At 44.3% G+C, this 12,109-nt stretch overlaps 1 protein-coding gene across 5 annotated transcripts in view; it reads right to left on the reverse strand.

Moving 5' to 3' along the window:
- The window catches only part of LOC122799579 (clathrin heavy chain 1-like), a 1,937,764-nt gene that overhangs the window by 1,524,031 nt on the left and 401,624 nt on the right, over positions 1-12,109 (reverse strand). For all 5 annotated transcript variants that reach the window (XM_044068726.1, XM_044068727.1, XM_044068725.1 and 2 more), the window contains 2 exons: positions 3,726-3,878; positions 687-809 (listed from right to left, as the gene is read on the reverse strand). In XM_044068726.1, the coding sequence (XP_043924661.1) occupies positions 687-809; positions 3,726-3,878 (276 nt within the window). The remainder of the gene's footprint in view (positions 1-686; positions 810-3,725; positions 3,879-12,109) is intronic.

The raw sequence follows: 12,109 nt of genomic DNA on the forward strand, positions 1-12,109 counted from the left end.
AAAGCACTGGTAAAACCAATAATCACAATTTGTTTATAATGCATAACTTATACAATGAATACATAATCTTAAAACAAAAACATGAAACCAATTCCCATGCGACAACATAGTAAATCTTAACTTTTCTTTATGAATAATCCACATTATGTTGCCAAGAACCCAACTCTCCTTTATTTCCTACATATCAACACACTCAAAACTACCTACTTGAGTCTTCAAAACACTGAAGGAAAGCAGTTACTCAGTGCTTCCCCCATCTCGGGGGGGGGGGGGATCTTCCATTACATGTAAAAGGTAACATTCTCTTCATTTCAGGTAAAGTTTGACAACTTGATGGCTGCCCATAAATTCATCCCAGGCCTGACTTGTTTAAGGCACACTGTACCTTACAAAGACTAGTAATTCCAAACAGATCATGTGCCATGGGTTGAGTGCTTCTTGTAAGTTCTGAATATATAAATGATGCAGATGTCCTAATGAATACCTTTTGCAAACTTTTACATCAGTCTGTCATTCCACATTAACTGACCAAATGGATATAATGATTTAATGTCCTTCATTTGAGTGCAGGACACATTACTGACAATCCTGAAGTGGATTTTGCCAAAGAGCTTGGGAAATCATGCAATATAAATACACGACTACCACCAAAGAAATCCTGAAACTCTGTCTCTCAGCTAGCTTACCTGATTGATGTTTGCTAATGGTTCTTCATCCTGTACAAGCATCTGTGCAAACTGAAGGCCTTGGTCTGGGCTTACTCGCATTACATTTCTTAAAAGGAAAATCCAATCCGGAGTATAGGCAACCTACAGAAAAAGTCAAAATAAAGTATTACTAAAGGTAATCTCCAATAAAAAAATCACATTGTCACATTGGTCATTTAATCTAAACACCTACAAGACGTGCAAAAATGGGGAGAAGTACAGTAACTAAAAATCCAGAAACAATTGTAATGAGCACAGTACATGGTTCAGACAACTGCAAATATGCATTCAAGTTTGCCAAGCAAGCCATTCATTTGCTACTGCCATTCAAAAGTACGAATTCTCCAACCTTCTCCTTAGCTACAGAAAAGGGGGATAATGGATAAAAGGGGACCTGCATCAGTGTATTTATGTAGCTTTCAGAACATTATGGCAGCTGTGTAACATCTAAGAGCTGCTGCATATCATTGTGTCCACAGCTCTCAACTTCTTTGCTCAAGATAGTGCACTTCATGAAGAATGTTCCTCATTTTGAGTCTTAAGTCCACGTTCCTCACTGTTCCACATTTGAAGGGCATGTTACACATTCAGTGTTAAGAATTTTTCTAAATAATGCCATGGACAGCCAAGAGATCTGCTCAGCAATAATGGAAAGCTTTTAACCTTTAGCAAATTTAGTGGTAACAATTTCAAGACTTTGTGTGACTATATCACTCTACATTCTGGATGTGCACTCAAGCACAGTCCAGTGTTCTCCAACAAAGGAAACCTCAAAGATGCACAACTGAAAATGTCCTGCCCTTCTCCACTTCACATATGGCTAACTTCCATAAATGTCAGTAGATCAACCAAAAAGCCAAAACTTGTCATCTCAATTAATTACTTCATTCATATTCTCATCCTAATGGAAAAAGTTGTCAAAATGACAAAAAAGTTAAAAGCTGCAGCATGTACGTACTGCAAGTTTTACAACTCAGTAGCCATTCTGGAAGAAATATTGGCACTGTACAAAGTTAAGAAACTATATATGATGTACATTTGTGAACACCTAAAGCAATGTTGCTGCCACACCTCTCAACATCTTAGAGCAATAAATCTGGACAAAACCACAAATAATGGGGAGAAATACCCAAAAATAGGGACACTTTTTAAATATTGCTCTTACAAGCTTAGAAGGTTGACAGAACAGGTTTTGCATTAGCATAAACTTTCTAAACGATATGAAGTCTAACTCAAATGCCTACCATTAATTTCTGACTCAGTCCTCAATGATTGGCCAGTGATTTGCCAGAAAACCACAGTTTTATGAAAAACAGACAAAAAATTAGGCAAAAATCTGGACAGTTGACAGGTACTGTTGCTGCCACTGCCTGCCACAAAAGCCCTCTCCCTGACTGTGGAGACCCATCAACCTGTCCATCCAAACGAAAAGATTAATACTCAAGTATTGTGAACAGCTGACTTGGTGTCTTTCGCTGATTCTGGTAACAGAGACTCAACTATACAGATTAGGTTTAGAAAAGCCCAGTAAACAGATGAGACCCAAGGAGCTGATACATGCTCACTGAACTCAGTGGGAAGAAAGATACTTGTGGAGCAGCCCCTCCTGGGTGAAAGCAGAAGGTAAGCTTTCCAGGTATGTACTGGCATGGGGCTAACAGTGTTGCAAAACAAACCGATATAACTAAACACTGCACACCATGCCCTAAATTGTCCCAATGGTAAGGAAAAGGGACAGACGGTTATGTATTCAGTACTGACTCCTTGATTAATAAAAATCATTACTCCTCCAAGAAAAGTTATCAGGACACAGCCTGATGCTAACAAGTGGGTAAAGAGTCATACTATTACTGTAAATATCACTATTTATAAATAAAACAGGTTCTTGTTGATTCACTGACAGCAGTTCTGACAAATGCAAAAAGAATATTCAGTGAAACTACTTTTGCAGAGTGGAGTTTTCATATTTTGCCACTGTTGTGCAACATTAGACATTAGAACTGGTATATGCATATTCTGGGGCAGACGGGCTTGCCCCTGCAAAAACATTTCTTTGGTGGTTCAGCAAAAGTAGTTTCAACAAATGTTGATTTTTTTTTTTTTTTGCCAAAACAGCATTCAGTGGTTTGGCATGCTTCCAATATTAATATACATTACATAGGCAGACTAAAAATCAGGGCATGTCTTTCTCTGCTCTCAGATACATCCAAAACATTTCAAACATCTATCATTTTTTTAATATAAGCCGAAGTAAAATTCCCATTCCAAATCTTCAGTCTAATCAAAGTGTAGTATAGTACACATTAAAGCATATGCCAAGAAAGCCTTCAGACAGCCATACTTGACACTTTTCACACTAAGGTCTCCTCTCTCTATGCAAAAAGGCTAAAATATATTAGCAGAGGTAGTGACTCTGGGTCTACTTTAGTTTAGCGCATGATCAGATGATCGAATGCTGCTAGTTTGAACACTAATTGTCGAACCGGCAAAATAACGAACGGCCAGAACAGCTAATTTTTTCCCAGGGAAAGAAATCGCTGGGTCGGCCGTAGGGGTTGTGCAGTTTCCTTCACTGTAGTGCGATCTCAGAGTTGATATATTTAAGTAGGGGTGGGGGGAGAAGCCCACACTTCATTTAGTGTTAAGTGCTTGCTTTTTTTTTTTTTTTTTTAATTTATTTATTTTTTTGGGAACAGCGATTTTCTTCTGGTTGTTCGCGGTTTTGAGTTTTCGTGCTTTAGGGGTCGATATAACAACGTTCAATCATCTGATTGTTCATTGTTATAATATAGACCCATGATTCATATCAAAAGGTTTCTGCAACCTCTAATAAAACATTTGTGAGAAAAAGTTCTTCTCTTAAAATGTCAACACATTCAATGTACCTGCCAATAAAAGCCCTACTACTAGCAGTCCACTATACTTTTTCAGTTATCTGTGCATCATAAACACTGGGAAAGGGACAGAACTAAGAACATTCAGAGAACTGCAAAAAGTTAAGCACATTGTGTTCCATACCTTTTTTGCATACAGCACAATTTTCTGAAACTGACCCGTTTCAGCAAAACACTGAATTACTTTGTTCGGTACACTGGCACGCAGATACACACTTAAAGCAAGAGTTGGGTCTGCAGTCTTAACCAAGTCTCCAAGCTCCTCTGAACATTCCAGCTGCAAATAAAACAGATAAAATTTTACAAATCGATACTACTATGCTTAACATGGCAGACAACTATGCACTCGACATCATACAATAACCATACTGCAAAAGAATCGAAAATTGCACTTTTAAGTAAAAAAAAAAGTAAAAAGAAATGTTCACTGTTAAAAGTCCGACAGCACAGAAAATTTTAAATCATACATTCCAGCTACTTACTACAGTACTGACAAAGTTAATAAAGTACAGTTGTGTACCTACCATAAATGCAGATGTTAGAGTGTATTCACTGTTGCAGTCATTACTCTTGGGTTATCCTGCTGGCAGGCTACCCGCAGTCAGCCTGAATTACAAAGTCTTGGTCCGGTGTCGGTTGCTGTCACCTCTTCCCTGACGTCAGTGTGCCAGGGATATAAAAGATGCAGCTGATGCAATTTTCTTCAGTTTTTCTTGCCCCAGATGTCAGGTGCCCCCAAAAGCGTAGGCTAAATTATGCCAATAAACATGCATGCACTAAAGTAAACATTTCCTTCATCTACAAGCAAATACACCACATACGTTGTATAGAATAGAGAAGTACAGATAAGACCTAGCAAAAGAAAGGGGAATGGTGGGAGGGTAACCTGGACTGCAACAGTGAATACACTAACATCTACATTTATGGTAGGTACACAACTGTACTAGGTTTGTGTTTCACTGTTGCAGTCATTACTCTTGGGTTGAAGCCCAAAGCTGAGGATGGGTGGCTGGGCTAAACAGGATTAGGAGAGGCTATGAGGACCTGCAGAACTGCAGTGGCAAAGCCTGCTCTGGATTTAGAGTAGAGAGGTAAGTGGTAGTGGTTTGTAAAAGTGTGCACTGAACTCCAAGTTGCAGCCTCTAAGATGTCTTTGGTTGGTACTCCTCTGAAGAAGGCTGCTGAAGTGGCTGCTGCTCTGGTTGAATGTGGCCTAATGCCCTTGGGCACCGATTTGTCATGCTGTGAGAGTAACAAACGAATGCAATGGCCTATCCATTTTGAGATAGTCTGTTTTGAGATGGCCAATCCTTGTGATCCAGCAGCATATGCCACTAAATGTTGCTCAGTCTTTCTGAAAGCTTTAATTCTGTCCAAGAAGAAGCGTAGCTGTCTGTGTATGTCCAAAAATGCAGAAGTCTCACCCTTGTTCTGTGTGGTTGGATAAAAGGTAGGCAAGTGAATGATTTGGTTAAGGGCCATACTGGACACCACCTTAGGCATAAATGTCAGGTTCGTCCTCAGAGAAACCCTGTCTGGATGGAAAATGATAAAACGTTCCACAGCCATGAGCGCCTGTAACTCTGAGACTCGTCTTGCAGAGGTTACTGCTAGGAGCAGAGCTGTTTTCCAGGATAAGAATTTTATATCAGCTATTGAGGCTAGCTTAAAAGGAGGCAGTGTGAGTTTTTCCAAGACATAACTGATGTCCCATGCAGGTATTGGTGCTCTCCTTGGAGGTCTTATGTTTTTGGCCCCTCTGAGGTACTGCCTTATTAAAGGATGAGAAAAGATAGGTGGTTGCGTATTGTAATGGGCTGAAATGGCAGAGGCATGAATCTTAATTAATGAAAAGGATAGGCCTTTGTCCAGCATCTCAGTTAAGTATTGTAAAATCTGAGGAATATTTGGTTCAAATGTGTCAATTCTTTGTGCCTGGTTCCAAGCACAGAATCTCATCCATTTTTTTGCACAAGATTTTCTGGTACTGGGCCTCCTGGCCTCCAAAATAACACCCATCACAGCTTTGGAGAGAGGAGTGTTCTGAATGGCTACATTGTCTGCCATGCTGCCAGATTTAAAGTCCTGAGTTGGCTGTGCAGGATCTGATTGTTTTGTTGGGTCAGTAAGTGAGAAATTTGAGGCAATGTCCAGGCTGGACCTTGAGACTAGTTCTTGAGGATTGGGTACTAGTGCTGGCGTGGCCAGTCTGGGGCAATCAGTATCATTTTTGGCTTCTCTTATCTGACATTTAGGAGTACCTTGGGGAGGAGAGGCAGTGGAGGAAAGGCATATACTGTTAGGTTTTTCCAGCTGAAGGATAAGGCATCCACTTTCCATGCTTGCTTGTGATAAGTCCTTGTGTAGAATCTCTGTAGTTGGCAGTTGTGAGGGGAGGCAAATAGATGCATGTCTGGGCATCCCCATTTCCTTGTTATCATGCTAAAGACTTGTGGAACCAGTTTCCACTCGTGGGGATCCATGAGGATTCTGCTTAGTCTGCCAGAGTATTTATTTTTCCTGGCAGGAATTGTACTTGCAGGTGAACTTGATAAGTTAATGCTGTGTCCCACAAAGTCATGGCTTGTCTGCAGAGGGGGTAGGAATGTGTGCCTCCCTGCTTATGTACCACATGACTGTAGTATTGTCTATCAGTTGTTGTTCTGGATGAAGTAGATCATTGAAAGCTGTCAGGGCATTCTGAACAGCTAGCATCTTTTTGATCGATATGAACATGCATCTGGCTTGCGGGCCATGTGCCCTGAATACATTTTCCTGCCATGTGGGCCCCCCAGGCATAATCTGATGCATCCGTTGTTAGTGTCTGCCTGAATGTGGGTAAAGAGAATAGCTGTCCCTTGTGGTGACAGGCCTGTGCCCACCATTGAAACTCCTGTTGCAGGCAGGAAATTAGGGTAATTAATGTTTCCAGGCTGTGGCAATGTTGAGTCCAAACACTTTTTAGATACCATTGTAGTTGCCTCATATGCAGTCTGGCATATGGAATTAGCAGAATGCAGGATGCCATGAAGCCCAAGGCCTGCAGAATTTTTCTTGCAGATAACTGGGTCTTTGTTGCCAACATTTTGAAGTAAGAAGTCAGTTGCCTTTATCTGGCGTGAAATAAGCCATCTGGACAGTTGTATTTAAGCTTGCACCTAGGAATATTATCTCTTTGAGAGGGTATCGTTTACTGTGTACCCTACGCAAATTAGTAATCTTTGTACAAATGCCAAATGCTTTAGTAGAATGGCCTTGTTCTCTGCTTGAATAAGGCAGTCCAAGTAAGGATATATTTGAACTCCTCTGTCTGCAAAATGTAATTACTGGTGCCAGGCATTTTGTGAAGACCCTGGGCACAGCAGATAAGCCAAAGGGCAGTGCAGAGAACTGGTAGTGCATTGAGCCAGCTATGAATCGGAGGCATCTTCTGCAAGAATGTCTGATTGGGACATGCAGGTATGCCTCCTTTAGGTCCAAAGTTACAAGCCAAGCCTTCTTGCCCAGCATGGGCAGTAGCTGCTGCAGAGTCAACATTTTGAATTTTGGAACGCCCAGAAATGTGTTTAGAATAGACAGGTCTAGTAATGGTCTCCAGGCTTTGTCCTTTCTGGGTACCAAGAAAAGTCTCAAGTAAAATCCTTGTCCCTGCTCTTACTGTGGTACTCGCTGAATGGCCCTCATGTCCATGAGGGATGAAACTTGCTTTTGTGCCTCTGCCCATTGATTGTGTGGCAGGTCTTGCATACCTTTTGCCCTTGGCAGGGTGCGAAAGTGGAACCTGTAGCCCCGAGACACTATGTTCAAGACCCATTTGTCCTGGGTGATCATGTGCCAATTTTGTGAAAAAAGTGCTAGTTTTCCCCCTAAGGGGGCTGCCAAAAGATAAGTGCTTGGTTCTGGCAGAGGTAAGTCATTGGGACTGTTTGCTGTATGGCTGTGATTTGTCTTCTCTGCTTTTGGAGGTAGAAACACCCCATTGTTTAGGCCTGTATGAGCCTTGGGGCTAGGATCTGCCTCTGGGGCGGCTGTATCTGCCTCTTTGTGGCCTGTCTGACACTGGAAAGGACCAAATCTTTGTAGGCCAGTTCCTGTTAAATCTGGGTGGCTGCACCTGTAAGAAATCCTTAACTGTCTGCATAGATTTTGCTTTGTCCTCCATTTTCTTCAACATCTCTTCTGCTTTAACACCAAAGTATCATGCTGTAATGGAGCATCTAATACTTTTGCTTTAACATGATCAGGCAGATTCTGTTCCTTTAACCAAGCATGTCGCCTAATGACAGAACCAGTAACAGCGGCCCTGCAAGAGGCCTCCAGAGAATCAAAACCACATTGCAAAGTATGCTTTCCCACTTGTTCAGCTGCATGCAATAAATCCTGCATTACCTTGTTTTCTGCACATTCAGAATTTGTTAACATTTTCTGTTTAAGCATTGACAATAAGTATTGCTGATATTTAAGCATATGAAATTGATAATTTAAAGCCCTCACAGCCAAGGTAGCAGAAGTGTAAACTTTTTTCCCCCATCTGTCCAGTGCCCTTGAATCCCTATCTGAGGGGATAGGTTTTTTTGCAGTGGAAGCCTTGACCCCCTTTGGGACCCTGAGAAATAGTTTCTGGGTTGGCAGCAGGGTTTTTATAAAGTAATTTATGTGAATCTGGAACCCTGTAGTATCTGTCTGGCTTAACAGGTGCAGGGGATAAAGAGTCAGGGGACAGGCCGGACTCTGAAAATACATCTACAATGTCTAAAATAGGAGGGACAGCAAGAGGCCTGTGCTGAGGTAGTAAAAGAAAATCTCTAAGCCTTTTCTTAGATTCTGAGTAGTCTTGGCTCTCCCAGTGGAAGTGCTCCCTCATGGTATGCAGGGTTTCCCCAAAAGAATAATCCTCAAAAGGGGAGGCTGAAGGGATAGATTCTTCAGCATCAGAATCCTCATAGGGATGCAGAGAGTATTCTTGGTCAGAAGAGGAGTCAGAAAAAATGGAAACCTGATCTGAAGATTCATATTCTGTCTCTTGCCTAGGCCTCTTCTCAGGAGGGGGATGGGAACCCCTGATCAAAGTAATTAGGTCTTCGGCCATTTTGAGCATCTGTTTTTTTAGGCATGGAAGCCTGTCAATGGGCTTGCTGCCGCTTGTTTCTTTGTCTTTAGTGGTGCTTTAGTCTTTGCCTTTGAAACTGTCATCAGTTTTATAATATAACTGTGTAGGCCTGAAAACACCCTCAAAAGCCAATGACTGCTCAGCGGCTACGGACCCATCTGAGGGAATATTTTCCAAGTGTCCAATACCTTGAGTTTCCAGGAGGCATAGTCTGCTCCACGTGGGAGTCGGAAGCGGCCTGCGGCTCTGAGGTAGCGGGCATCAGGGACTGCGAAAGTGCCTCACTGAGAACCGGTGACTGGCTTAGAAGAAGCCTAGTCAGTTTTGGACCTCGGATGCATGTCCTTTTCCTTGCGTTTCTTGTGAATTGCGGTAGTTGGATGGCTATCAGACGGCATCATGTAATTAAATCTTCGGCCAAAGTAATGAAATGCGAAATCGTACCGACGCTTAACAGTGCGTTGGTTAAATCTAGCACAAAATCTGCAATTAGCTACGTTGTGATCAGGGCCTAGGCAAGGAATACAATAAGAATGGAAGTCCTTATGAGGACTTTGCTTCCCACAAGAAATGCATTTATTAACTTTTTCTGATATTGGTCTGGAGCAAGAAAAAGTTTCCCCAACGGGGTACTTAGCTTTAAATGAAGACTTCGGATCTGAAGTTCGAACACTAAAATCTCAGGAGTCGGCCGGCACTTGCCAACTACTTCTGCTTCTGGCACCGCGCAAGAAAGACTGAAGAAAATGGCGTTGGCTGCATCTTTTATGGCCCTGGCGCACTGACGTCAGGGAAGAGGCGACAGCAACTGACGCCGGACCAAGACTTTGGAATGCAGGCCGACTGCGTGTAGCCTGCCAGCAGGATAATCCAAGAGTAATGACTGCAGCTGTGAAACACGATGAACATCCACAGTGCACCCTGTTAAGAGGTATGTTGCTACTGAAGAATGATTTCTACAGTAATCCAGTGTCAGCTAACAGCTCATGAATATTTCCCCCCCCTCCAGAGAGGCACAGACTATGCATCACTGTAGGGAAAGGCAGAGAATTATATCCATCAATGTTGACATTTATAAACATCAACCACACAAAAATGAAAAACACCAACATAAATGGACATTGACAGCAAGTCAACAACCTACAATGACTGAAAAATAAAAAAAAACTCCAGTCATAAAACCACCACCTAACAGCTCCTACTGACACTTTGAATAATGCTATTGCTACGGAAAGTTTTTTTTGCAATGCACTGGGTAGGGTAGGGGAAATGATACGGCTAGGGTAAGCACATGACTAAGGTGGACAGGGAGGCCTGCCTGTACCACCTTGACATCTGTGCTAACATTCCTCCTGCCCTTAACACCAACCCTACACTGTAAATTATGCAAAAATGTTTCCCTAACACCACTACATTAAGACAATATAATATCCCCTTAACTAGCCCTCTCAAGCTGTCTTACACACACAGATGCGCACGCACACAGAGGCGTACGCAGAGACACGCACACAGACGCGCACAGAGACACACACAGACATGCAAGTTGAGACGCGCACGCAAGCAAGCAGAGATGCTTGCGCACACAGACGCACGCGCAGAGAGACAGAGAGAGAGAGAGAGAGAGACGCACACAGAGAGAGAGACGCAGACAGAGAGAGAGAGAGAGAGAGAGAGACGCACAGAGAGAGAGAGACGCACACAGAGAGAGAGAGACGCACACAGAGAGAGAGACGCACACACAGAGAGAGACGCACACACAGAGAGAGACGCACAGAGAGAGAGAGAGACGCACACACAGAGAGAGAGACGCACAGAGAGAGAGAGACGCACAGAGAGAGACACGCAGAGACAGACATGCAGACACAGACACACACACAGAGAGACGTGCATGCGCACACAGAGACACACACACACCCCCAGAGAGACACACACACCCCCCAGAGAGACACACACACCCCCAGAGAGACACACACACACACGCACAGAGAGACACCCCCCCAGAGAGAGACACAGAGACACACACGCACAGAGAGACAGAGAGACACAGGCAGAGACACACAGGCAGAGACACTCAGACGCACTCAGAGACGCACTCAGAGAGAGACACCCACAGAGAGAGACACCCACAGAGAGACACACACAGAGAGACACACATACACAGAGACACACAGAGAGACACACACACACACCCCACCAGAGAGACACACACACACACCCCACCAGAGACACACACACACACACCCCACCAGGGAGACACACACACACACCCCACCAGGGAGACACACACACACACACCCACCAGGGAGACACACACACACACACACACACCCACCAGGGAGACACACACACACACACACCCCACCAGGGAGACACACACACACACACCCCACCAGGGAGACACACACCCACACCCCACCAGGGAGACACACACACACACACACCCCACCAGGGAGACACACACACACACCCCACCAGGGAGACACACACACACACACCCCACCAGGGAGACACACACACACACACCCCACCAGGGAGACACACACACACAGACACCCCACCAGGGAGACACACACACCCCACCAGAGAGGCACACACACACACACCCCACCAGGGAGACACACACACACACCCCACCAGGGAGACACACACACACACACACACACACCGCAACAGGGAGACACACACACACAGGGAGACACAAACACAGACACACACACACAGAGAGACAGACAGAGACAGAGAGACACACACAGAGACACAGAGACACACACACACACACACACACAGAGAGACACACAGAGAGAGAGACACACAGAGAGAGACACACAGAGAGAGAGAGACACAGCGAGAGAGAGAGAGACACAGCGAGAGAGAGAGACACAGCGAGAGAGAGACACAGAGAGAGAGAGACAGCGAGAGAGAGAGAGACACAGCGAGAGAGAGAGACACAGCGAGAGAGACACACACAGAGAGACACACACAGCGAGAGAGACACACACAGCGAGAGAGACACACACAGCGAGAGAGACACACACACAGAGACACACACACCCCCCAGAGTGACACACACCCCCAGAGAGACAGACACCCCCAGAGAGACACACACACACACCCCGAGAGAGACACACACCCCGAGAGAGACACACCCCGAGAGAGACACACCCCGAGAGAGACACACCCCGAGAGAGACACACAGAGACACCCCCCCCAGAGAGACACTCAGAGACACACACGCACAGAGACGCACTCAGAGACGCACTCAGAGACGCACTCAGAGACAGAGACACACACACACATGCAGAGAGACACACACAGAGAGACACACACACACACAGAGAGACACAGAGAGACGCACAGAGACACACACAGACAGAGACGCAGAGAGAGACACACACACA

Source organism: Protopterus annectens, chromosome 4.part0 (assembly GCF_019279795.1).
Source record: "Protopterus annectens isolate FY-2018-M chromosome 4.part0, PAN1.0, whole genome shotgun sequence".
Classification (NCBI taxonomy): Eukaryota; Metazoa; Chordata; order Ceratodontiformes; family Protopteridae; genus Protopterus; species Protopterus annectens.